The 27,795-nt window shown below is 37.8% G+C and overlaps 4 protein-coding genes across 4 annotated transcripts; 3 read left to right on the top strand and 1 right to left on the bottom strand.

The window, feature by feature from the left end:
• Positions 1–787: 787 nt before the first annotated feature.
• Positions 788–5,981, bottom strand: si:ch73-248e21.5 (autotransporter adhesin BpaC). Its single transcript, XM_058771306.1, has 3 exons — positions 5,863–5,981; positions 4,582–4,801; positions 788–3,832 (listed from the first exon to the last, which is right to left on the bottom strand). The coding sequence occupies exon 3, from the start codon at positions 3,822–3,824 to the stop codon at positions 2,325–2,327; it is 1,500 nt and encodes a 499-aa protein (XP_058627289.1). The 5' UTR covers positions 3,825–3,832; positions 4,582–4,801; positions 5,863–5,981; the 3' UTR covers positions 788–2,324.
• Positions 5,982–6,409: 428 nt separating this feature from the next.
• On the top strand, positions 6,410–10,167 carry unc119.2 (unc-119 lipid binding chaperone B homolog 2). Its single transcript, XM_058771328.1, has 5 exons — positions 6,410–8,263; positions 8,347–8,460; positions 9,198–9,288; positions 9,410–9,582; positions 9,704–10,167. Exons 1-5 carry the CDS (start codon positions 7,996–7,998, stop codon positions 9,835–9,837), a joined length of 780 nt encoding a protein of 259 aa, XP_058627311.1. The 5' UTR covers positions 6,410–7,995; the 3' UTR covers positions 9,838–10,167.
• On the top strand, positions 9,856–16,358 carry mmp25a (matrix metallopeptidase 25a). The gene is made up of 11 exons (XM_058771302.1): positions 9,856–9,868; positions 10,924–11,059; positions 11,585–11,717; positions 11,857–12,016; positions 12,568–12,863; positions 14,022–14,201; positions 14,287–14,383; positions 14,457–14,536; positions 14,908–15,057; positions 15,263–15,541; positions 15,634–16,358. Exons 2-11 carry the CDS (start codon positions 10,961–10,963, stop codon positions 15,888–15,890), a joined length of 1,731 nt encoding a protein of 576 aa, XP_058627285.1. The 5' UTR covers positions 9,856–9,868; positions 10,924–10,960; the 3' UTR covers positions 15,891–16,358.
• A 625-nt stretch (positions 16,359–16,983) lies between these two features.
• Positions 16,984–27,625, top strand: srrm2 (serine/arginine repetitive matrix 2). The gene is made up of 14 exons (XM_058771294.1): positions 16,984–17,217; positions 18,589–18,843; positions 19,614–19,709; positions 19,817–20,002; positions 20,164–20,247; positions 20,342–20,407; positions 21,009–21,038; positions 21,121–21,234; positions 21,507–21,639; positions 22,108–24,056; positions 24,958–25,677; positions 25,754–25,861; positions 26,873–26,974; positions 27,064–27,625. The coding sequence occupies exons 2-14, from the start codon at positions 18,596–18,598 to the stop codon at positions 27,116–27,118; spliced, it is 3,891 nt and encodes a 1,296-aa protein (XP_058627277.1). The 5' UTR covers positions 16,984–17,217; positions 18,589–18,595; the 3' UTR covers positions 27,119–27,625.
• The last annotated feature ends 170 nt before the right edge of the window (positions 27,626–27,795 follow it).

Genomic DNA, 27,795 nt, shown 5'->3' with positions numbered 1-27,795 from the left:
GTGTGTGTTTGAGTGTGTACATGTATATGTGCGTGAGTTTGTGTTTGATGGGTGGAGGGTATTGCAAACTTAGAGAAGTGTGAAAATTTTTGTCTAAAGTAAGGTTTTCTCAAACAGGTCAAATGTACGTCTTGTCCTTTCATATTTCACAATCTAAATGACTACATATCTAAAATGAATACAGGATTTGGCAACTTTAGCAATTGCAACGCTCGGTAAGGTTCAAGTAGGTTCATTTAGGCATTTTACATGAGCACGGCATCTTGACTTTGACTTTAATAACAATTTTCTTTCTGTCGATATTTAACTTCAGCAGAAAACTACTAAGACTAATCACTTTCATTTCCTCTTTCTGAACATTAGCACCTTTTCATTATGTTTGTCTCTCACTCTTTTTCACCACTCAAGCACAACAGAAACCTGCATCATCTGTTGTAAATCTTCTAAATGAATGATTCACACCATCTCAGACTCAATATTTATTTTACTTCACTTTATTTCACATGATAATCTTTACAAGTGCAAGCCAGCACTGTCAGATTTCCAAAGACAATGTGTTATCAGATATTTCTGCCCCTAGAATTTTTCTTGGGCAAGTTATCGCAAGTCCTGACCTAGAGATTGTGGCAACACAAGATGTAATTGTGTGCCTGTATATGGACTGAAAAAAATCAGAATAGCTTTTTAAATTGTTTCTTCGTTCAGTACTGTTTTCTCAAGGCATATCAATAGAAACTGCATATTAACAAAAACTGTATATTATTATTCATTGAAAGGTGACTCTCACAAATGTGCTATTTTTTTATTTATGTATGTAAATATACATGAGTGTAACAGCAAGAGAAAGCAATGCAAATGTTTATTTGTTTATTTTTTCAGGGATTGGAATTTTTTCAAAAACAACCTAGAAAGTTCTGAATATTTCTACAGTGTATCAGAAATTTATGTGGTTGATGTGGGCCGCCCTTCACTTTTCCAAGTAAGAAGTACTGTTTATCTTTCTGCAGTCACGTCAATCTTCATGCCCACATATGTCTGATATCCGAGAAGTGTTATTTTACTGATCGACATATACATTTAATTTCACTGTAAAAAAATGTTTTTGAAAAAACTTGAAAACTTGAGGCAACCGGCTTCAGGACTTTTTTTAATAGACATATGGGGACACGATGTATTACACTAAATGAATTGGCCTGTGCTTTTAGTAAACATTATATAATAAGTTCTGCATACTCTTTATAAACTTGTATTTTAAGTGTTACGAAATAGTGATGTAGAACATTCTTAGATTGTGTATATGTTTGTTGAGCAAACTGAAAAGTTTGTTATATCTACACACCAAAACAAGTTGTGCGTGTGTATACTCGCATGAAATGGAGGGAACTTCACAGAGAACACTTTAATGGTGACTTGAAACAAAACACAACAAAATAAAATCAAAAATATTTCACAGAACTAAAACATCTCATTCTGAAAAACAAATATTTGTCATCATAAGTCCCCATGCTTTGACCAAAAACATCAGTGATCAAACTGAGCATGCTCAGCTTTCTGTTAGCTGGACCCTCACCACCAAACTTGAGACTGTAAAGCTGCCTTCATGAGCTATCGCAAATTTCCTACTTCCCAATTCTGAAGTTATCACAAGTTTGTTGTGTTTGAGTGCTTTGTTGTTGAAAAGAATAGAAATCATATAAGACGGTAGGTTCATTCTTGCCCGTTTTTATGAGGAAATCTTACTGAAGCCAAAATGTATAGGAGACATTTAGTTAATATCTAATGGACTTTGAATAAAATATAGCATCCCATTAATTGGCATTACCCACACTATTGTATAAATTCACCATCTTTTCGACAATTTCAAAATTTTGGTTAAAAAAAAAAAAAATGCTAATAGCATCAAATGGTTATTTATGTATGTAAACATACACAAGTTTAACGGCAAGAGAAAACAATGCAAATGTTTTTGGAAAAATTAATGTATTTATGTCCAGTTTCTGCTTGGGAACCTCATATTCCAATAGCATGTGATGGCAGCATAGGCTCGTTCTGTTTCATTCATAATTTAATGTCAGTTTTGTCTACATACAATAGTTCAACCAACTTAGAGTATGTCTTTTTAATTTATTGATTTATTTTATTTTATTTTTTGTGCACAGCTGAACACAAATCCCTCTGTCAATGAAAGGTGCATGTAGGATCACATACACAACATTCAGAGTTCTTATTCAGACTTTTTTAGTAACTCAAACTTGTGTTTTAGGCGTAAGCATGAAGGTATAACTGTCCAAATAGTTTCCTTTGGTGCCTTTCAAAGTTTGTAACTATGTGTCCTCCGTCCCCTCCTCCTTCATGCGTCTGTTTGCGTACCAGAACTCTGTTATGTCATCCACAGTCACTCTTGGCTGAATCCACAGGCTGTTCTCCTCATTATCCTGTTCCCGTCCTCTCTTCTTCATCCTCCTCCTGTCCTTCTCCTTCCTGTCGGCCTCCAGCGTGGATCCATTGACGTACCAGAACTCCACTCTGTCCTGCACCGAAGCTTTGGGGTTAGCCCAGAGGCTCTCCTTCTCACACGTCCGACCTCCTTTTACTCTCCGCTTCATCTTTTTTTTGGAGACCGACAGACGCACCCAAAGGAAAATGGTTATTCCTAGAAATATGGTGGCGGTCATTGCTAAAGTCCACAATGTGAGGAAACAGACCAGCGTGGAACGCCGAGAAGGTTCTGGGTTTGTGTCCAAACATGAAGGCCACACTTTGTTTTCAGTGTCAGTTTTGTTTGTGGCATTTAGGCTGTTGTCGGTTATGATAGAGATGCTGATATTGGTGGTGGTACCACCGGGTGTGTCTGTTCCTGTCCTGTTTTCTCTTCCTGTGGTTGCTGTGGAGTTTGTGAACCTGTATATATTCTCCTGTGTCGTAGAGTGATTTGCTCCATCTGTTGAGGTGTGATATTCAGGTGCATTTGTAACCGTGAGGTCTTGTTCTGTTGTGTAAGCTGGTGTGGTCATGTGAATATCTGTGTTTTGTGAAGTTGACCATTCGTTACTCACTGTTGCTGTTGTATCACTGACATCGATTGCATTCGCTGATGTGTCATAATGTTCCTCTCTGTGTTCACTTGAGATCGTGTAACTTCCCTCAGTGCCTCGTGTTCCTCTCGACTCCTCGTTCATATTAGCAAATGTGGCCTGGGTGGAGTTTGTTTCATAATTTCCTTCATTGGCTTTCGTTCTCTCGTCCTCATTCTCTGTGGAATTTCTCCAAGGAACTGTTGAGACACTGTCGACTGGGTCTGATAAAGTGTCTGCAGTGTGAACGGTGTTCCCGTCAGAGTTGTAACTCACACTTGACGTTGTTCCTGTTTCATTACTGTCATCCTTTTGTGGTGTCACTCTTGCAAAGTTAGAGGAAACTGTTGTATGGCTTGTATTTGCATCGCTTATAGCCACATTACTGGCATTGCTTACGCTCTCACCATCATCCATCATGACATTTTGAGTTGGAGTACTGCTGTTCAGTTGATGCAGGGATGCTGTTTCCTGTGTGGGTGTCTCATCTGGGGTTATATTTGGTTGTGTATGCACTTCACTGGGCAAATTTGTTATGCTGTCCTGCGTTGTTGATGCGGTCAGAGGTGATGAAGATGTTGCATCTATAAGGATCTTTGGTTCTTGGTTTGTTTTTGTTGTTGCTAAAGTTATTTGTGTGGTTTCATTGTAGTCACTCATGGTGTTTGTTGGCAGTGTGTTGAAATAAAGAGCTGAGACGATGAGGAACTGAGTGAACCACACTGTGATGGACAATAGAGTCATCTCCATTGTGACTTCTGTAAAAGAGCAAGAGACAACATGAGTACAACGTGACAACAAGACAGGAAAACAAATGAAAACACACAAAAACAGTTCAGTTCATCAGTGCATTAAGAACCTGTACTCATGAACTTAAAATGAACATTTTTACAGTTTTAGTAGTTAACATTCATTTTTAATTCATATTTGTGCACAATACATTAAATTGTCTTAATTGAAATGTTAGTATATTAGTGTGTATAGAGATTGACATTAATTAAAATTATATATATATAATTTACTTTTTTATACATACTTATGTACATTTTATACACACACACACACACACACATATATAATCTTTTTTAACATGATAAATGTCTGCTCTGTGACTTGTGATACATATTATTAATAAAAGTATTATTTTATTTATATATCAAAAAAATCTTACTGACTCCAGACTTCTGATAGGTAGCACATGTGTGTGTTTATATATATATATACACACACACACATACTTACATACACATACATAAACACTAAATCACAGGTCAACTCTATAATGCTGTTGCTATTTGCCTCGTGAGTGTCTAATTTCTGCTAAATAACAGTTCATTTCATTTAGCTGATCTGACAAACACTCCAGGCCTACAATGAACGCGACACACGTCTCAAAATGGCATAAACGTCACACTATGCTTGAATGTGCTAAGAATAAACAAGAACTCTTGCATAAGCTTCGTCTGTATAACTTAACATTTAGTTTTACGAAACAAGTAAACTCTACCTGATGTTCAGAACTCATCACGCCGTCTCTTCCTGATGCACCGTGATTTCTTCGCTTGTGCTGTGGTGCCTTCTGGGATACTTCTCTCCCCTAGATGAAGCTTTCAAATGACACGAGGAAATGACAGTTTGATCACCATGCCAACAGTGGGATGAGGTGAGAGGTTGGGGTAAAGCAGGATGTGGTTCAATGACTCCTCCTCTTCCCTCCATCAGTGCTGCTGTGGAGCAAAAACACAGAAGAGAGATGTGAACACATCCTGTTGACTCATATTACATTCAGATTGATCAGTTGCACATCACTAATGAGGACACCAGTCTTACCAGAAAGATGCATTGATAAGATGACGAAGATGTCACTACAGCTTTGTGTGTATGCATGTGTATATGATGAACTACACCAGGGGTGCCCACACTTTTTTGTGTGGGGATCTACTTTTCAAATGGGAAACTCACCGAGATCTACCAAGTGAAAAATAAATAAATAATAAAATACATATACAATAAATAGGCCTATAAAAAAGCTTGTTGGGATGTATCTTCATATTGACCCCCTCCTGTCCAAATCAATACTGAAAGCCCAAACTTTTCTATTCACTAAAACCCAGGGCCGGAGTGGGATCAATTTTCAGCCCGGGAGTGTAATGCTCAAGACCAGCCCACCACCTATCCCCATCCAACCCCCTCCCACCGTGGTGGCTTCTGGGAATCTGGATAAATGAAGTGACAGATCTGTTCTTACTATCCTGTTATATTTATTTTTGACATGTTTCAATAAAAAATATGAATAATGTAAATATGGCCATAAATATCAATAACAAATCACATACTGAGTTTTCTGCAACAAGTAGTCCAACTGTTACATTATGAAAAAAATGGTTTGCATTCAAACGAAAATAGTGCAGTAAGAAATATACTTTTTGCACTATTGTTTTTTTATATCCACGTCAATGTAATAAATAAAATAATGAAATAAATTATATGAAACATTTCTGCAACAAAACATACAACTGTAACATTATTTAAAAAAAAAAAAAAGTTAAATTCAAAATTGAAAGCTGCCAAGCAGTCATCAATAACTCAATGGAAAATCAGTAAGCATCTCGAAAGAAAGAAAGAAAGAACAGGCTAAAATCACTTACATTTAATTGAAACAGACAATCAATAGAAAGAAAAACTGAATAAAACTGAATACTAAACCGAATAAAAAAATTCCTTCAATGTAAGTCAGTTTGGATAAAAGCGTTTGCTAAATGCATAACTGTAAATGTTGCTAGTGTACCTTGAGTCGCCAGGTCACGTGTGCTCGTTTGTCTTCTTGAAAAAATATTTGTCAGTTTGGCACATTTGGCCGCGTCATCCTCCAATGCCTTTCTTTTGTTTTTTAACCTTTTTTTTTTTTTTACTATCCATTTTATTCTTCCCGCGATTAGCGCACTCTCGCTACACCACAGCATTAATGGTTTCGGTTTGTCTCCATGGCAACGACCTGGGACACGCGCTTGTGTAGAGGGAGAGAGAGGGTGCGCGCGCGCGCTCTGACAACAGAAAACGTCACATTTTAATGTTAAATTCAAATATAGTGATATTAGCTTAGTTATCAGCCACACAGTAACTTAAACACATAGACGTTATTCTGTGTATGTAAAAAAATAAAATAAAATAAAATAAAAAGCTCGGCCCAATTTATGAGCGGGGCAGAGCGGCCCACCGGGAATTCTCCCGGTTCTCCCGATGGCCACTCCGGGCCTGCTAAAACCTATGTATTTTCATGTAAGTTTTTTTTAAACAAAGCAAATTCAAGATAGATTTAAACATTCCATGTTCTTTTTTGCAAACATACTTCGCAAACATGTCACTGATATTCCACACAGCTTAAAAGTAAGTACAAGTATGTATATCTGAACTCAGCGATCTGAAGCCACAGTGAATAGTTCCTCTGTCAGAACAAGCTGTTTGGAGCGTTTGATGCCCGTATGTACATGATGAACACCACTGATCCTCACAAACACGCGAGCATCCGTTATAAAACACTCGCTGTATTCAACTACGTGAATATATTGAGCTGTATTCAAGCAGAAATAAGTTATAGTGATCAGTGCGCCGACAGCGCACATATATACACGGTTCGTTTGCGCATCAAATAACGGACACAACGCGCGCCTAATGCACGATCCTGTATGTCACTGTAATCATCTTTACCTTGATTACAATCGTCATCCATTAAAACTTTAGGCTACTAGTGTGACACTGGCTTCTTTTATCCAGCCGAGAGCTGTGTTTGCGTATCATATGATCATACAGCGGTTATGAGCCGCCCTTCATTCTGTATTGCACACAGCGCGATGAGGAAAGGTTTGCTGGACTGAAACACAGAATACGTTGAGAGGTGGTGCTGTTATTTATTTATATATATTTTTGCATTATCATAGTCATAACATTAGTGAATATATTATATATTAGTTTTAAGTTGTCTCGCGACAACTACTGACCTAAAGCGCGATCTACCAGCCTTCGCGATCGACCTATTGCGGGCACCCCTGAACTACATGTATGTATGTATATATCCAGCAACTTTCTTAACTTGTAAATATTTATTTTAACATAAGAAGTTGAACAACTGAGACATGAACTGAACAAGTGTAACAGGTGTTTGACAAACAGAAATGGAATAATCAGTCCCTCAATTCTTTTTAAAATAATTCTCTTATTTTCCGTAAGGCTGCATTTATTTAATCAATAAGACAGTAGGATTGTCAAATATTATTACAATTTAAAATATCTTTTTACATAATATAATGTTAAATAAAAAATGTTAAATGTATTTTATTCTTTTCAGCAGTCATTACTCCAGTCTGAAGTGTCACATAATCTTTCATAAATCATTCTAATATGATGATGGTGCTTAAGAAACATTTATTACCATTTTTGAAAACAACTGCACTGCTTCACATTTTCAGGATTCTTTGATGAACAGAAAGTTCAAAGAATATCATTTATTTGAAATTGAAAACTTTTGTCATGTGTTTACTATTGCTTTTTATTCATTTGTATCCTTGCTTAAAAAAGTATTACTTTCTTTCAAAATTTCAACTCAAACATTTGAACATCAGTAACTTGCATTTCGTTATTTGCATTTGTTTTGTTTTTTGTTTTTGGCCTGCTGTGACCTGTTTATCTGAGATTCCTTTTTGTCCTTTCATTGATGCCATAGTTGCTGTGTCCGTGTTTAATTGAGGATTGTCTTGGATTAGCTGTTTGAGAAAGCCTTAATCTGTTTGAGTCACTGAGACACAGTTTATGAGAGAAGAGCTGAGGGTAATCACAGAGAGTGCTAGGCAACAGATGCACCTGAGTTAGTTAACCTGAGAGAAACGTTCAAGGAAAACTAGATCTCTTTGGGCAAAGACTTTAGATGGACAGTGAGGGTGTTAAAGAACGACAGAGTGAGGAAGACATGGAGCAGGAAATGTCCTCTGAGAAAGACGAGGACAGCGAACCAGAGGAGGATGAGGAGGAAATGGCAGAGATGCAGGACAGAGGGGATCTGAGGGACATGGAGCTCTGGAATGGGTTTATTTCGGGAGCAGGACTGGCAGCTGAGGAAGATGCGCTTCTGGACTGGAAGCCAGGTGACCCTGTGACCCCTCAGTATGTCCTCAGGCTACCAGGATACACAGACGGTGAGGACACCAGTTTATTTGTGTGCTTTTGTTCTTTTACTGCAATACTTTCTTTTCTTTACTGTTTTTGGTTATGTGTACAGACTACCTGTGCTCCCCAGAAGACAACATCTACAATATTAGCTTCTCACGATTCAAAATAAGAGACCTCGAAGGTGGATCGGTCATTCTGGACCTAAAACGACACTGTCCGACAGGTATGTTAAAGCCTTTTTAACACTTATGTTCTGTTTCTGACACATAGCTTGGCTGTGATATTTCAGATTGTGTTTGAGATAGAAATGTGTTTATGCTAATGAGGAGCCAAACATGTAATTTGACCTCTAGTGGACATTATGTGAAGTAGCATTTTAAAAATGTCTTGAATTTCAGCCTGACTTCTCTTCGTTTTGCTCTTTCCTAAATCAGTGTTATGTTAGAATTATTTATATACCATTATAGTATTTACTAACATTTTGATTTAGCATTTATTTTTATATTTTTAGTTTGATTTATTGATTTTATGTGCTTGTGTCATGATTTTGTCAAATAATACAATGTATCAATGCACTGTATGTTTATGTACTATTATAGTATTTATTTATACTTTGAATTACCATTTATTTTTGTATTTTTAGTTAATTTAGTAATTTTATGATGTGATTTTTGTCACGTTCTTGTCAAATTATACAATGTCAAAGCTTTGTATTTTTTACTGATAGTATCTATTAATATTTTGAAGTAGCATTTACTTTTATATTAGCATTTTATTTTCATTTTAGTTTAAGTTTTAGTGTTTTAATGTGCCTTTGTCATTTTTATTATTACAGTTTTGCTTTAATTTATTTTTACTTCAGATGCAGTATTTCTCATTTTCATTTAAAATGTCACATTTTCAGTTAAATTAGAACAACTGTCCTAAATATGGTATAAATTCCTCTTCTTTCTCTCACAGAAATAAAGGATGTGATAGAGCTGGATGCAGGCCGTTTCATTCGGTATCATTTCAGTCCTGCATTTCTCAGTCTAAGGGAAATTGGAGCCACGTATGTTTGTTTATTTATTTATTTATTTATTTATTTTTGTGTTGGAGCCTTTAGAATAAATAGATTGAAATTTTTAATCCAAATCAGTATTAGCATTATGTTTAATCTCTCTTCTGAACAGGCTTGAGTTTACAGTGGGTGGTAAGGCAGTCAACAAGTTTCGGCTGATTGAGAGGCATTACTTCAGGGATTTGCTGCTGAAGACGTTTGACTTTGAGATCGGTTTCTGTATCCCACACAGCAGAAACACCTGTGAACACATTTACTGCTTACCAGATCTGGATTCACACACAAGTGAGTAACACACACAGACTTACAATGCATTTGACACATTTTACAACTGCATGAAAAATATCCATGTGAACATGTGGGGCTTGTGTAAGAGTACAATGCTGACTATGTTGTGTTATTTCAGTTGAGGAGATGATCAACCACCCTTTTGAGACGCGGTCAGACAGCTTCTACTTCACCAATAACACACTAATCATGCATCATAAGGCAGAGTACTCCTTCAGCCAGGGGCTGGAGCTCAGTGAGATACAAACCTAAACATCAATCACAGTATGGCGGCAGAAGACTGGTAATATGATATACAGAGTAGTGCTGTATATTTGGTTTCATAAACCATAAACTATATATATAAACTAGGAAAAGGCATTTTACAGATGTTTGTGCTGGAGAGATGTTGTGTTGCTTGCACACTAATAAAAGACCTTTATCAGAAAACATGCTGGAGATTTGATGTTTTGTCAACTCAGCAAGAATAGATGGGGTAAAGGGAAGCCCTGATGATGATTAAGAGAACAAACATCTTGAGGATCCATAACATGCCTGGTTTATTTATTTATTGCAATTAATGTTTCCCTTTATTCATTCACTCGCGCCGCAGCACATAACATCCTGTCTATTTTTATCAGAACACAATGGATAGTACCCTTTCCTCTTATCAGGGGGTCTTACGCCTCCAACATAATTATAGAAATGGGAAATTATACTGTTTTTATACTACTTACATATATAAAATAGAATTTATTTGTGTGATGGCAAAGTGGCAAAGCTGAATTTTCACCAGTTACTCTAATCACATGTCACATGATCCTTCAGAAATCATTCTAATATGCTGATTTGCTGCTCAAGAAACATTTGTCATTGTTATTCATTTTGAAAACAGTTGTGCTGCTTAATATTTTTTATTATTATATTATCATCTTTTGTAACATTATAAACGTCTCATTAATTATTATTAATGTCTTAAAAATATACTAACCCCAAACAATTGAACTGTAATATAGGTTTACACTTCATGGCCATGTACTGTAAGTGCCATATGTTATTCACACCCAGCAGCCGTGATCAGGGGTCACACGTGCATTCATGAGAGGATGCTCCCACTGAGGGGAAGAGAGGGAGAGAGAGAGAGGTGCAGGACAGTAGTGATCAAAACAACTCCCAGCCTCTTGGGAAACGATCTGAAACGGCGGTCAAAGCGTGACTGTGTGGATGAGGAATACATGCACTATCCTTAGTGACTTTAGCATCATTTGTTTTTGTTGTAGATGCCTAATGTTAACAAAATTCAGCTGTTGCGTGATTCGCTATTAATAGTTTTGCTGATTTACACACTTATTGTGGTAGTTTTGAGGGTGTGAACAGCGCTTGGATATCACATTGAATGACCATGACCGCAGTTCTCACCATGATCGGCGCCACGCTTCTCAGTGTTGTGAGCGCGCGACCTGCGCTGATGCCTGATCAATACGCGCGAGGAGTGGTAAGAAAATTCTCTCTGTGTGAGAAAATGAACATGCAATAAAATATTTTAATGTAATACAGTGTTTTAATGTATAAAGTATTTGAATGTATATCGAATGCAATATTGATCAGATAATGTCAGAAACGTTTTAATGGGAAATAGGCCTATTTGTCATTATTTTCATATAAAATTTTCAAGTCAAAATTTCACGTTCATGATCATCTTCATAAACTTTCAACATTAAAAATTGTTTCAAAAGAATCTATGAAAAAACAAATGAAACAAATTACCTATTTGGATGACAGCCTATAATCTAATAATCATCAAATACAAAAGTAACTGTAAATAACACAAGCTATCATAACAAATCTGAAACATAAACTGTGTAGATTTTAAAAATACATTTATTAGATTATGCATCTCTCTATATACAGTCTTTGTAAATTTCAAGTTAGTCTGCTTCAGTGCTTTCAGAACATGTTTTTTTTTTTTCTTTTCTTAATTAATCAAACAATGTATGTGAGTTTTTGTTTGTGTGTGTAGGACTGGTTGATTCGCTATGGGTATTTACCGTCTCCAGACACTCTAATTGGTCGACTTCACACCAGGGAGGGTATTGAAAAAGCTGTCCGTAAAATGCAGTGTTTTGCTGGTATTGAAGAGACTGGCAAACTAGGTGACAGTTTTTCCTCACTTATTTGTACTGTAATGCTTTATAGGTCCAACCAGATGGATGAACGCCCCTAGAGAGCTTATGCCGTGATCTTTCTGTCACTAGCTCTGATGATTCCTCTTGTCCTTTTGTCAAACTTTAGATCATGCCACTTTAGAAGTGATGGCCAGACCTCGCTGCTCTCTCCCGGACACCATCATCTCTGAAGATCTGCTGAAAGGAAATAGAAGAGGAAAAGAGAAGATGAAGAGGAGATACACTCTGCCAAGGTTGAGCTGGAACAAGACAGATATCACCTGGAGGTGTGATCTTTAAGTCTCTAGCAATATATTTATACATTGTGAAAAAAAAAAAAAAAAAAGTTTGTAACTTCTACAGAAAAAAGTAAAAATGCTACAGTAAAAACCTGGTAATTCTTAACTAAGTTATCTTACCATATACAGTGAAACTGTAATTGATTTATGGTTTTTGCAAGTAAATTACAATATAATTTATAGTGAAAGGTAAAGTAAAAGGACATTCCCACAAGTCCTTAAGTAACACATGACATATGATTATAATTTATATAAATAATTTTATATAAATTATATAATTTTTGTGATTAGTTTAGTGTAATTTGTGTTACCGTGATGGTGTTTTGTGTTTTTGTATATGACCCTGTGCACTCAATAATAATCAATAATATTAATCAATAATACACAAATATTGGACATGTTTTATGGACAGACCACTTACAATAAACCCTGATTCATCATGCGGCTTTATTTTTTGTTACAGTGAAGCCTTTATTTATGTAACATTTTCCTGAATATTCATGTCCAATAATCCCACACCTTTCCTTTCTTTTCCTCAGCGTGCAGGAGTTTCCCTCTCCCTCTATGTCTCCCACTCTACATCCAGGGCTGGTGAGGCTCATTTTGACCTCTGCCCTCCGAGTATGGAGTGATGTCACACCTCTGCGTTTCCACCCTTCTCCATACGACCCATCACCACAGATAGACATCAAAGTCACCTTTGCCAGCGGCTACCATGAAGATGGATATCCTTTTGATGGCAAAGGGGGCACTTTGGCACATGCATTCTTCCCAGGAAAGGGAGATCTTGCTGGTTACACACACTTTGATGATGGAGAGAGCTGGAGCTATGGAGGTAAATTAAAGCTAAAAGTCCTTAAGTTTTGCCTCTTTGTCGCCATCTCCGTTTGAAAACCTGCAATTGCAGCTGTGTGCGGAATTATCTTGCTTGCGTGGGGTTGTACTCCGGCACGGCTCCAGCGCGGATGAATCTAATGTTTTGAGGTGAATGTGTGGCAGTCAGTCACTGCACCGGTGTGGATGTTTACTGTACTTCACAATCACAGATTCTTGCCTATGTCTTGGAATATTTGACCCAAATAAGAATTTTCACCGTATATTGTCATCTGAACAAGTAACAAGTCTGCTAAGTTTGTTCTGACCAACTGAGGAAAAAAGCATTACCATAAATCACGCTACCAATGGTGATTCAATCTAAAGATCGGTTAGCTCATATCACATCAAACCGTGCAAATTATTATTATTGTTATACTTTTTTCTCAAATTATTAATGTTAACAACAGTATGAGTACAATATGAGTATAGTGTTAGCATGTAGATTTCAATTTCTGTACAGTCTAATCACTAATTGTCATACCATTTGAATTTCATATTAAGAAATTGTCTTTTTTCATATTAAGAAATTATGCTCCCTTCGAACTGGTTTTCTTTAAAATACAAATCTTGTGTAATCCCAGGCTATCTGTAATCAGCAGCACATTTAAAACTGGAATATAATTTAATTTCATTCACATGTGTTTCATAAACACATAATCCTTTCTAGATTACAATCCGCCATAAAAGTTATACATTTCATTATTCTAGCTGCTGTGTGAAAAGGCTATAAATGATCCTCCACCTGCAGGATCCTCACATGCGATAGCCTAGTAGCCGGGACAACTTCTTTATGTTTACAGACGTGACGTAATGACGCAGTGCCATGCTCGATTTTCCTGCGAAAACCTACCCGTACCACTCAAATTAGAAAACATTATTATAAGCTAACCGTTGTGAATCGGGCTAAAGTAAGGCGATAGTTTTGAACACTGGCTGGTTATGTACTTATTCAAATATTGATTTGGGATAATTATTAAACAAAAAAAGTTACGGACTGCAGCTTTAAATGCTGTATATTTTTGTGGATCTGACATCATTATCTACAGATATTTATTGATAAAAGAACAGGAGATTGGTCAGAAGTGCTTAAATGTTTTATGTTTCTGCAATTCCATAGATTGGAGCAGCTCCACAGATTTATTCACAGTTGCAGTTCATGAGTTTGGTCATGCTTTAGGCCTATTTCACTCATCCTCCGACGACTCCATCATGAAGCCTTATTACCATGGTCCTGTAGGAGACATGCACAGCTTCTCCTTATCCCGTGATGACAGACTGAGAATACAGGCGCTTTATGGTACCCCCTAATTTATAAAAGACATACATTATATAGATAGATAGATAGATAGATGCCTAATTTCTCATGAATGTTTACCATACAGGAAAGAGACAAGCTTTTAAACCTTCTCTGTCTGTTGCTGCACCCACAACTCATCTGCCCCACTTCTCGACACCAGCTCCTCCACATCCTCCCTATCAGTGAGTAACACTGTAATCATAACAGGTTTCACAATGATTGCTATATTTTTCCTAATGCTGTTCTCATTTTCAGCCCAGCAGCCTCTGCTGATCGCTGTCAGGGAGGTTATGATGCAGTCGCTAATATCAGAGGAGAGGTTTTCTTCTTTAGAGGTATGATGTTTGATTTACACTACCATTTAAAAGTGTTTTAAAGAAGTCTGTTATGCTCATTAGGGCTGCATTTATTTGTTAGAGTGAATACAGTAAAAAACATAACCTAATTGTTTTCTATTTAAATATATTTTAAAAATGTATTCATTTGATGGTCATTACTCTAGTCTTCAGTATCCCATGATCAAGAAACATTTCTTATTATTGTCAATGATGAAAACATTTGCTGCTTAATATTTTGGTGGAAAATGTAATACTTTTTTTTTCAGAATATTGCCTCACACAACATATCCTGAAAATTACTGGTAGAAAGTTGTGAAAGAAAATATATTGTTTCTCATTCTCTTCCTCAACCATTTGCTCTTTATCAGGTCCACACTTTTGGAGGGTACATCATTCAGGCTCATTAATGTCCTTGACTGCAGCTCTGATCCACAGCTTCTGGGTCGGTTTGCCTCCAGAAACAGCCAGAGTTGATGCAGTATATGAGAGAAGAGATGGACATATTGTATTCTTCATTGGTAAGAAAGAAAAAAAGAGACCTTAAATTTAAAAAAAAAAAATTTAATAATATATAAAGAGCTATTAACCGAAGTAAAAACAGGTTAAGAATAGAATATGTTTATAGAAATTTCATATTGACTGATAAATAGATTTTAATGTCTGTGGTACAGAGGAGCATGTTCATGCATCATGTTTACTCTTTTTCATTGTGGTCTTCCTCAGGTAATCAGTACTGGGTATTTAGAGACACAGTGTCCCTCCCTGGGTACCCGCGACCACTTTCAGAATTGGGATTATGCACTTCTGCAGGAGGACTTCCAGAGAGGGTGGAGGCAGTATTTGTGTGGCCACACAATGGGAAGACGTACCTGTTCAGTGACGGAGAGTACTGGAGGTTTGATGAAGTGGGATCAGAGAGGAAGCTGGAGGAAGGGTATCCTAAACCAGCATCCATCTGGGGGATGCCCTCTCACCCTGATGATATTATTGGATTTCTAGATGGTAAGATGTTTCTTTTATCATCCTTTTTTTAAATAATAATTTTCATTTTCTCTCAAACCAAACTCAAACCATTTTGTTTGTATTGACCTCAGGAGACACTTACTTCTTTAAAGACTCAAACTACTGGATTTTGAAAAGAGGAGGCCTGGACCAGCAATCTGCTTCCCCAAAGTCTATTGCTACTGACTGGATGAAATGTGACGGTCATATTTCAACTCACATTACTGAGATTCCCAGAGGAGACAAAGATTGTACTTGTGTCCAGAGCACAGCAACTATGATATGTGCTTTGACATCTGTGATATATTCAGTTGTCATAGTTTGGATTCTGGTTCTTATATTTTATTGATAATTCATATTAATTGTGTAGCATTTACTGTGTTGTTTTTTTTAATGTTGTGATACTGCCTGTGAAGTTAGTGAAAATGTACTTGATTTTTACTTAGGAACAAATTTCCGCCATCGTCTGGATAGGAAATTGTCCACTGGTTGCACACTTTAGAATCTCAGCAGATGTGTAATATCGAGACTTGTCTGTTTTTTGAATACTGTGTATTCTGGCATCTTAAAATTTGTGACATCCTCCATTTTACAAACTATATAGCATACATTGTAGTACACACTATAAATAAGCAGTGTTTATAAGTACACTAGTAGATGGTCTGAAAGCTAACACACAGTGGACTGAAAGCTAAAAAAAAACAATACTTTAATCAATATTTGATTTGCTTCTGAAACAAACCATCATTTCAAATAAAGATTTAATGTAATTATTCTTTCTGTATTAGATTTTATTAATAATGTTAAATAAAACACATGTGAGGCTTATTCTCTGTATATTATTTATTTTTGACAAGTTTACATCTAAAATGAATTCAGCCCATGCACACTATATGATTTTTTTCCACAAAAGTACTACAAAAATGTTTTGTAGATCATAAAATGCACTACTTTTTCTTATATTTATCATACTTTTATTCAGTAGAGATGCAATAAATTGACCAAAGGTTCCAGTTATGGCATTTATAATGTTACAAAAGATTTATATTTCACATAAATGCTGTCTTATTCATTAATGTTGGAAAAAATGTAGCCTATCACAGCTTCCACAAAAATATTAAGCAGACAACTATGTTTAACATGTTCTTGAGCTCTGATTTATAATGATTTATAAAGAACAGGGAGGAAAGACACTGAAGAGTAATGGCTGCTCAAAACTCAGCTTTGCCATCACAGGAATACATTATATTTTTACTAAAAAAAAAAAAAAAAGAAGGGAAAAGTTGTTTTGAATTGCTATAATTTTTTACAAAATTGATGTTTTTACTGTATTTTTATCAAATAAATTCGGCCTTGCAGCATACATTAGAGACTTTAAAAAATAATAATAAATCTTACTTCGAAGCACCAAGACACGCTTGCGTGGATGAAGCGAGTGAAAGGAATTGTGGGAAATGTAGTCCACAGCCAATCCCCGAACAGTCTCGCGAGGTCGTCACGGTGACGTCCAAATGAGCGTTACCTGTTCATTCTAGCCAACGTTGCGTACATCGTTTTTATTTTACAAGCGTTATTTGATATAGATTCGCTGGGTTTTGGCTTGCTGTGCCACAGTTGCTCGGTCTTTGGCCTGTAACGGTTCTACTTTTGTTCTCTCCCTGAGCGGGATCACAGAGGTACGTATCACACACGTTACTGAAGCTCAACGAGCAGTTAGCATGCTGTTACTGTGGAGGATCCTGTTAGCACACAGGACAAAGTTAGCGCGATGAAACAACTCAAATGCTGTTATATCAGTAAACACTGAGGGTATTTAGTGAGTAACGTTGTTACATAAACACTAAAAATGAAAGAATCAGCGGGTTGTTGTGTGGAGGAAGCATTAGCAGCACAGGAGGCCTCGGCCTGTTGCTGGTTTAAGACTGTGTTTAAGACTTGTGTGCGCGAGACAGTATCTGTGGGTCAAAGTACAGTGAACAGGCTACATAGACCGCATGTTAGACGCAGTATGGGATGAGCGTTTACCACGCCTTTAATGCTACATTTTAACATATGTTTGATCAGTTGTGTACAACACAGCCTCTGTAAATTACCTCTGTAATTATTAAACAGCCCTAACGTTAGACTTGGACCACACTGCTTTACTCTCCATATTCGTGTGGTCAATTTTTTTTCTTTCCAGTCGTGTCAGAGAAAGTGCTGAACCTTTCTATTTCTGGACAAATGTTGTTAGTGATTCAGCACATTAAAAGATGTACTTCGCCATTCGTTTAGGCAAAATTTGCTTCGGAGTTTCATTTGGAAAAACATTGTAAATTCTGGGCATTTTAGGGTTGCGTAACTTCACCGCTGTTTTTGAGATATTAAGTATTAACCACTTTTGCTATGCTTCAAAAGGCCTTACATTATTACGTTCAAAATTTCAGGGATTATAAGCATTTTCCAGTCACTAGGCACATAGAAATAACATTTAAATTTGATTCATTTGCTCTATTAAACCTTGTGTTAGTTGCCTGGCTCAGTTTTGTTACTTTAACAAGTTCTTTATAGTGTTTACCCCTGAATGTTAGGTATTATGTGTTTTATACAAACTTGTTGTTCTGCTAGGGTCTCTAAATAAAAATAAATCTACTCAAGATTGGCATTTTTGCAAGGTTGAAAAAATATAAAGTCATTTCTGTTAAATCTCTTTTTGTTACATTGTGATGAGTTGGTAAACAGAAACTAGTACTTCTGTAGTTTTAATAATTCCATTTAGCTTCCTTCCTACTCTGTTAACGGTTTACATGTTTTAGTGTACTCCTAAAAAAAAATTCAAAAAGGAACAAAATCGTAATGCTTTTTATTTTCAGGGTTAAAGCTCACCATTAACCACAAATGCAGAAGGTGCCATAATGTCTCCCAGCAGCACTCATTTATTCACATTATTTATGTATCAAATGCTTTTATCCCAGCCAGGCCACTTCAAAAGTAGGATCATTGTGATATGCAAAGTTGTTCAGTTCAGTGCTTACTCATGAGTTCTCATGCTGTGTCTGGCCTCTCAGAGCAGAGATGTATAACGGTATTGGGTTGACCACGCCGCGAGGCAGTGGCACGAACGGCTACGTTCAGCGGAACCTGTCCAGCATACGCGTGAAGAAGAACAGGGACGAGCGCGGAGGAGAGCGGGATGAGAAAGACAGAGAGAGGCTGGAGAGCCAGCTGAACAGACAACCAAACGCTGATATCCTAGAGCACCAGAGGAAGAGGCAGCTGGAGGTGAAATGTGCCGAGCTGCAGGACATGATGGAGGAGCAGGGGTAAGATGAAATAAAATGATGAATTCCTTTTAGAGTTAATGTTCTGCATGTAGAGAATGTAGCCTGTGTATTTTCTCTCAGTGGCCTCTGAGCTTTCAGTATCATATTTAAATCAAGCAACGTGTCAGTAACGCAAATAATTGAGCATGACAAATGTAAGTTTTGCACCTTTTTACTCCGCTTCAGGCAAGTTTAAATATCTATGCGATTAAAAGATTCAGCATGACTGAATATTGCCATTGTGTAATATTAATACTTTTTATTCAGCTGGGACACTTTAAATTGATCAAAAGTGACAGTAAAAATGTTTATAATGTTATACAAAATATCTATTTTAAAGAAAAGCTGTTTGAACTTTCGATTCATCAGAGAGCCCAGAAAAGAATGTAACACAGTTTCCACACAAATATTAAGCAGCTGTTTTAAAATGAATAATAATTACAAATGTTTCTTGAGCATCAAATCAACATATTATAATGATTTCTGTAACTAAATACTGGAGTAATGGCTGCTGAACATTCAGCTTCGCCATCATTCACAGGAATATGTTTTAAAATAAATGACATTTATTTTACTGTATGTTTGATCAATAGCAGCCTTGAAAGCATAAGAGACTTATTTCAAAAAATTGAAAAACTCTTTACTGATCCCAAACTTTTGAACTGTAGTGTATTTCAAGTGTGCGCTATGATTTTTTCCTGTGTTATGATGAACATTCTTCAGGAGTAGATATTAAGAGCTGCCTTTGACCAAGTCATCCTGTGTGACAGGTACTCTGCAGAGGAGATCGAAGAGAAGGTCAACACCTTCCGTTTGATGCTGCAAGAAAGACAAGAACCTGCCCCCTCTCCAGCAGAGCGGCCAGTGTGAGTATTACTTCAGATCATCCAGACAGAAATTAAGGCTTTTTAATGGCCTTTTCTCTGCACTGTTGGTAGATTTATTCCCATCCATGTTTTGCTCTTTCTCACAGTGTGACTGAGACTCATGCACTGGCAGCTGCTAACCAGCAAAAAAATGACCGTCTGAGAGAAGCGTTCGGTATAAGCTCTGACTACGTTGACGGCTCATCCTTTCATCCTGACCGGAAGGAGCGAGAGAAGGAGAAGAGGGAGCAGGAGAGGCTGGAAAGAGAGAAGCAGCAGCAGCAGAAGTACCAGTGAGTAGAAGGAGGCGAGATTGACGGGGTCTTATCATGAGGAATCACTTTTTCCTTTATCTTTTGAGATAAAAGAGCTTGACGTACTGCAAAAACTTTGTGTTGTATCTTATCTGAGTACTTAGTTTCTGTTCTGTCTTTCTCTCATCATTTTATTTCAGAATTATTGAGTCTGATAACTCAGATTCATCTCCTGAGCAAAAAAAGAGCCGGAAGAAGAAAAAGAAAAACAAAAGCAGAGAAAGGTAAACTGGAGAATGGAGAAATAATTTGGAACACTTTAAGCATGAGTTTTAAGAGAATAATATATTCATGAGTAAATTTTCACTCTTGTAACAGCTCTGAGAGCCCTTCACCCTCTCCTCGACGAGAGAAGAAAAAGGATAAAAAGAAGAAAAAGAAAAGGTTTCATTTAATGTCCTTAAATTACAATATTCTGTTACTGGGATAAGATGTATTAATTGGGTAAAATCAATATACCTAAATATATTTCATTCAGTTTATTTATTACTTGAGTCACTCTGGAATATGTGAACCATTTCAAAAAACAACAAAAAAAAACTTATTGGGAATGATATTTTACATTTGTAAATGATTCTCAAATCTCACATTGCTGAACAGTGTGGAGATCATTTGCATTTTCATAAACCATCCAGGAATAGGTTTAATAGCTAGATTATTTGCATATGGTAATATTATCACTATTAACTGAGATGCTGTTAGGAAAGTTGTCCATACACTTTACCCTATAGCTGCCATTTTGAGAAAAATCCTTCATTCAATAATTATGAGCTTTGTCATGTTTGACCCATAATTTGAATGATTTTATTCATTGCAAAATCACCAACATGCTGGATAAATTTCCAATTTCAAAAATTAATCATTTTTGTGCCATGCCATTGCTTTTGTGTCCAAAAATGTTTTAGCATTAAAAATGCTCAAGAATTTAAATGATTCTGCATAATTTTTTAAACGGCTTAAATAACGAATACATTTTTGCTTTCAGAGAGGAATCAGTGAAGAGTGACACAGAGAGGTAGGTTTTCTCCTTATCACTGTAAGTTATTTTGATAACTGTATGTACTATAATTTAAATGTTATCATTTGTCTTCCTACAGTTCATCAGATGACAGAGAAACAACCAAAAGAAAAAGAAAAAGGAGTGACAATGAGACTCCTCCTCCCAGTAAGAGCCGAAAACAGCAGAGTGCATCCTCCAGCCCAGCTCACAGGTATCATTACATGTGCACACTATGTGATCCATAATATAGTGTGCCCTCTGATTTTACTCTTTATATTGAGTCAACTTTAACTTTCTAATAGCACTTGCAAGAACATTTTCCGCCCTATTATCAATTTTTCCTGTTAAATGTTTTTATATAAAATTGTTCGAAAATACATCAAATACGTATGCTTGCTCAGCGTTTGAAATGTAGTTTATCAAAACTGTTCCTAATTAGTGAAAGTTGATGTAAATATATATATGCATGACTTCTGTTTTCAGCCCATCCCCTCAAAGAGGGAAACCGCAGAATAAAATCGATTCTCGTCCAGATGAGGGGAGGAAAGGGAGATCCCCTGACAGAAGGCGCCGTGGCCGTAATGAGGAAAGTCCAAAAAGGATGGAAGTCCGAAAGGTAATGTTGTTTTGAAGTCATAGAGGCATATGCACACTGTAATTATTTAATCTGATTTATTCATTGTTTGTTTCCTCCTATTCTTATATATGGTCTTTCCTTTTTAATTAAGCATTATATTTTTTTTAAGTAAACATTATTAGCATGTATTCTATTCTAAACAACAACCACATTAAATTACAGCTGACCCCATTCAGATGGTCTTTGGCCTTTGTTGCATCTCCTGTGTTGCATTTTTTTTGAGTGCCTTGCCATGACAAGCATTGAGTTTTAATATTGTATACCAAGATAAAAATAGTCCAGTTTCTAAAAATGCACCTCAAGAACTTGTCACTTGATGCCTAGCCTAGTTATACAGGCCTTCCTTGAACTAGATTAGTTGAGCAGTTGTTCAAGCAACCCTCTGACTAGTTGATTTTGAAAAAGTAGTTTTGCACCTCCCTAATTCTTTGTCTTCCCCACTTTTAGAGGTCACCAAGACGCTCGAGATCGCCTGAGCACAGCAGAAGAGACAAAGGCCGAGAACGCGAGAGAGAACAAGTGCAAGAAATACCTCAGAGAAGACAATGCGACTCCTCATCGCCAACTCCTCCACCAAAGCAGCAGTGGGACAGACGACCACGGAGTGAAGAGAGAGAGAAACCCCCTCAGACAAGACATGACTCCTCTTCACCATCTCCGCCACGCAATCAGCAGCGAGAGCGGCGACAACGGAGCGAAGAGAAAGAGAAACCCTCTCAGCGGAAAAGACACAACTCTGTGTCTCGCTCTCCGTCTCCTAAGCAGCAGAGCGACAAGAACCGAGGGGACAATGAGAGAAAGAACAAAGGTCAAAGAAGACATTCCTTGTCCTCGTCCCCATCTCAGTCTCCTTCTCCACATAAAGACAAAACAAGAAGAGGACACAGTGGAGAGAAAGAGAGAGTCGTTTCCCCCAGGGACAGGGAGAAGGAGAGACATGGGGACCGAGCGAGAGACAGACAGAGGAATACCGATAGAGATATCCCATCTAGTAGAAAAGATGACAGAGGACGGGAGAGTGATAAAGGGAAGGAGCGAGACCGAAACCAATCTAGTGACTCCATGTCTCCTGCTAAGCCTGCACCTTACGCCAACGGAAGGCAAAAAGAACGAGATCATGAACTAGAGAAGGAACGAGAAGAACAGCGAGAGAAAGACAGAAGACGGGAGGAGGAGATGAAAGAAGAAGCTTTGAGAAAAGCCAGAGAGAGCGACAGAGAAAAGGAGAGAAACCGCACTAGAAGAGAAGAAGTGTCTCTATTAGACAGGAAGTCCTCCTCTAGTGGTCTGCTTGAGGACAGACGAGGCGCCAGAGGAAGTGAGACGGAGCAAGAGGTGGCCAAGAAAGACAGGAGAACGGAGAAGAGTCCTCAAGACCAAAAGGACAAACAGATGCAAAAGGAAAAGTCTGGGAAGAAAGACCAACTGAAAGCTGCGAGCAGCAGCAGCAGCAGCAGCAGTAGTAGTAGTAGTAGTAGTAGTAGCAGTAGCAGCAGCAGTGAAAGTGACAGTGAAAGCTCCTCCTCGTCATCTTCATCCTCCTCCTCTTCTTCTTCATCTTCGGAAGATGAAAAGAAGAAAAAGCAAAGTTCAAAAGACAGCAGTGCTGCTGGTAGGTCAGTTTCTAATGCTGTGATAGCTCAGGCTATTGCACGCCGGGAGAAGGAGAACCGAGGAAGGAATGCAGAGAGTGATGAAGGCAGGAAGGCGTTCCCTCCCACACAAAGACAGAGCTCACCTCCTGATTCCCAGAGAAAAAGGGACGATGCTGATAAGAGACAGCGAGACATGGAGAGAGAGCGGAGACCTGGCCTCTCCTCGTCTCCTTCCACAGGAGCCAAAGACCGGGAACGTGGAAAAGAGAGGTACACGCCCACTGAGAGTTCAAGCCCACCTCCTTCGCCCCCTCAGAGAGGCCGGGACAGGTACGCCCCTTCAGAAGAAGCCAAATGTCAGAGCAGAGATCGAGGAGGCGAGCGATACACCCCATCAGAGCTGGAGCGAGAGTCTTCACATCCCTCGCCTGGCAGAGGAAGAGACAGACAGAGCGACCGAAAGAAAGGTGCGTCACCTTTGTCTCCGAGAGGGAAAGGAAGGAACGACGTGCCACCGGTCAAACAGACAGCTTCTCGACCTTCACCGAAACGCACTCCACCACGACAGTACCAGGACCCACAACGCTCACGATCTCCCAGCCTGAGACGAGGAGCGAGGAGACCATCGCCTTTCCGAAACTCATCCCCTTTCCGAAGGGACCGCAGCCGGGAGCGCCTCAGAGAGCGAGAGAGGGACCGATTTAGGGCAAGGCCAGTGGACAGAGACCGAGAGCGTTCCAGGGAGAGGAGAACAAGGAGCAGCAGATCTAGGAGTCCCCGAAGACCAAGTCCTCTCTACAGGTTAGTCAGAGTACCACAGTTTTTGGAAAGCTAAACTCAACCTTAAAAGTAGTTACAGTAGACAGTCTGTGGTTGTATTTTTTTATTATTTTTTTTGTCACCTGCAAAGCTGCCTGAAAAACTATGCGCAAGTGCACCTAGGGAAAAAGCTGCTTTAAACGCAAAGGATGGTCAAATGTTGATTTTAATTTAGTTAATTGATGAAGAAAATCTATTCATGACATTGATCATTTTTGACAGCATCCTCATTTTACAGCTTTTAAACCTTTTAACAGTATTGTAGGTTTCTTGAAGCATCTTGGAGACGTTGCCACAATATACACTTGTCGACATTTGAAGTGGATCAAAACCTTTCATCAAAGTTGTCCTAAAACCTTAAACTAATGCATTCTTATCTTGGACAACTTTTTTGATCCACTTCAAATGTCGAGTACTGTATATATTTATGACAGGTTATATGGTATGGGTTTTCAAGTGTCTTGCCAGTGACAGGCTTAAGCTATTTCAAATATTTTTTATGATCTCTATATTAATTCAGTGACTACCAAGGCTGCATTTATTTGATCAAAACCCATTTCAAGGATCACATGATCCTATAGAAATCATTCTAATATGCTGGTTTGGTGCTTAAGAAACATTTATTAGCAATCTTGAAAATAGTTGTGATGCTTAATATTTTTTTTGTTGAAACCATGATATTTTTTTTCTTTTTATAATTAGAAACTTCAAAAGAACAGCATTTACGTAATAGAAGTGTTTTGTAACATTATAAACTTTTCTTTAAAAAAAAAAAGCTTATTGTTCATTCTGCTCACTGTAATTACATATAGAGTGTGAAATGAAGTTTCTAATCCAATCTGTAATTGCGGTTATTAGAAAGATGTTCTCTCCCTGCACCCAGGTCTCGTCGTTCACCCTCTCCTTTACGCCGGCGCAGAAGTCGTTCACTATCAAGAGAAAGAGAAAGGGAGAGAGAGCAGGAGAGGAGGAGGAATCGAGAGCGAGAGAGACAGCGTGAACAGGAGAAAGAAAGAGAACGAGAGCGAGAACAAAGAACGAGGGCGCCACCCAAAGATCCCACTCCTCCACGCCGCTCTTCATCATCCTCTTCCTCCAGTTCATCCTCTTCAGCCTCGCCCTCTCCTCAAAGACAGATGAAGGGTGTGAAGTCTACAGATGCAGAGAAAGACAGATCAAGGGAAATTGATGAACAGAAAAAAAATAAGCAACCAGAAAGGAACTCGAAACTTCCATCTCCTTCCCCTCCTAAAGACACCCGTCTCCATTCCAACCAATCGCATCAGCGCTCTCGCTCCCGTGAACCACCTGCCCGTTCTAGATCACCAATGACCAACCAGTCACAAAGCAGGGATCCACCTGGTGACCGGTTAAGAGGCCAGTCCCCATCATCTGTCCATGAGCGGCACCACGGACCGCCAACGAGAGGAAAGACTGCCGTGAATGGGAAACCAGAGATGGAGACCTCTGGCCAACAGCAGAAGAGAAGCAGCTCAAGCTCTTCTTCATCTTCCTCATCGTCGTCCTCTTCCTCATCCTCCTCTTCATCCTCATCATCATCCTCATCCGACAGCTCAGACTCTGAGACAGAGAAAGCCAAAGGGTAAGTGCCAAATCATTCTGCATTTATTCAGTTTTTATATATATGGTACCCTTCATTTCAATGTTTGTTTTTCCAGGGGTGTTAAAGCAAGTACAAATAAAGAAGCTGGCACGAAGGCCAAAAGCCAAGCTTCTTCGTCGTCCTCGTCCTCGTCAGAAAGTGAACAAGAAGATAAGACAAAAAGGTAAAATATTTTGCCTTTTTTAAATTCTTTTTTTATTTATTTTTTTCTCCTCTGCTAAAGAAAACTGCTAAATTTTCCACTGCATTTAATTCAAATTCAAAATTGACCCTCTAGGTTTGCATGTATGAACCAACAATCTTACATTTTCAGTTTTAGGTTAATGAATTATCGAAATAACTGAAAATGCCATATGGCAAATCACATTGGCTGTGATTTTATTAAAGAAATAAATATGCACTGTGTTTCAAAGTAAAGCACTGTGTTCTTTTACACAAAAGCAGCTCATGATCCAGTGATTTCAGCATCTCAGAGTGGCTTGGTTTACAGCAAATTCTGCCACACACACATTCCTTTCTGCATCTACTCTGAATCTGGGTCACTTGTAATGTCTGTTTGGGACACAACATGAACCATCTTCCCAAACTCGTAATGAGGAGCACTTATGAACTGCCTGTTGTCAACAAAAGAGAAGCTTTAAGTGCTCTCTGCACTTTTCCACCAAAATAAAATCCCAGTAGTTTTATGTTTTAAAATGTGTGCTGTAAAATACAATTAATATTATTATTTTTATAATAGTTTTTTTTATTTTAAATTGAATTTACAATGGTAATATTTCCTATTTTTTATTATTTATTAATATAAAAATGTAATTCTTCTTTTTTTTTTATAGTCTTATTGATATAATTACAAGGTTTTGCTAAAATTGTCTGGCCCTTTAAACAACCACAGGAAACTTGGAGTTATAAAAAAGTTTTTTTTATCAACTGCCACTTAAAATAAGTAATAAATTAGTAGGAAATGAAGCGCTTTTTTTTTTTTTTAAACTTCTGTCAAAAGTTAACAGTAATTTAATGCCAGATAAAAAAAGGTTATGAATATGACAAAATTCTGTCTCTTCGGTATCCCTTTTCAGACTGTTAAGTTGCATTAGATAAATTAACATGGATTGCATCCCCTTTTACTGCTGTGCTCTTAAAACACTGTCTGAATCATTTCCTTTGAACTCTGCAGTCCTCCACGGCCCAAGAGAGTGCCAGCAGACTCACTGAGAGACTCTAGGTCACTCAGTTACTCTCCTCCAGCGAGGCAAAGAAGACCTCCACCCTCACGACGGTCAGTTCTGAACAGATCTACGTATTATTACTGTAATTTTAAACCCACTGCTCTTGCTTATATTGATCTTAATCTCTGTTTTCCACCAGCACTGCAAGCAGGAAGTCGAGAAGCAGATCCCCAGACAGTCGACGGAGGAAATAAGTGAAACATTTTTTGTTTTCTGAACTCTCTTATCTGCCCCTCACTGGACTGAATCATCTCAGTATCAGACGGATGAGACTAGAAATGTGACTAGTTTTAATGGTGATATTTTCACCATTAGTAGAGGAAGATCTCTCAAAACCTGGTTCTTTGTAACTCGTCCCAAAAGGGAGGATTAATTTTTACTTTTATTATGGTGTAATTAATGTTTAAGGAGAGGCCAGCTGAGACACTGAAGCTCTCAACAACTATTGCTCTGTGCCAACAGATGCTGGACGTTATTTGTACACACACACACACACACACACATACACGCATACAAACAAATAAAATCACATGTGTCCGGTGGTTTTCTGTCTGCTACATTGTTCTGAATGTAGATGAACATCTGTAATTTGGTGATCAGAATGGACTATATTCTGTTCCTGCATATGTGGACAGAGTCTGTTCCTTTGTTTATTTGTGGAAAAAAAGAATTATGAATAATAAAATGGCAGTAGAATCTTATTGTCTGAACATTTAGTTTGTGGCGCTGATGCTAATACACAGCACATTGGAAACTGTATATTCATAAAGAGGTTTATATATTCTTTAAAACTGAAGTATAAAAATACATTTTCTCATTGGTAAGATGAACAGTTGGTCCTGCCCCATTCTCATGTGTTTGATGTTATTAT

This window comes from Onychostoma macrolepis, chromosome 03, assembly GCF_012432095.1.
Source record: "Onychostoma macrolepis isolate SWU-2019 chromosome 03, ASM1243209v1, whole genome shotgun sequence".
Lineage (NCBI taxonomy): Eukaryota > Metazoa > Chordata > Actinopteri > Cypriniformes > Cyprinidae > Onychostoma > Onychostoma macrolepis.
Note: the sequence above shows the minus strand (reverse complement) of the source record. Positions and strands in the feature narration are given on the sequence as shown.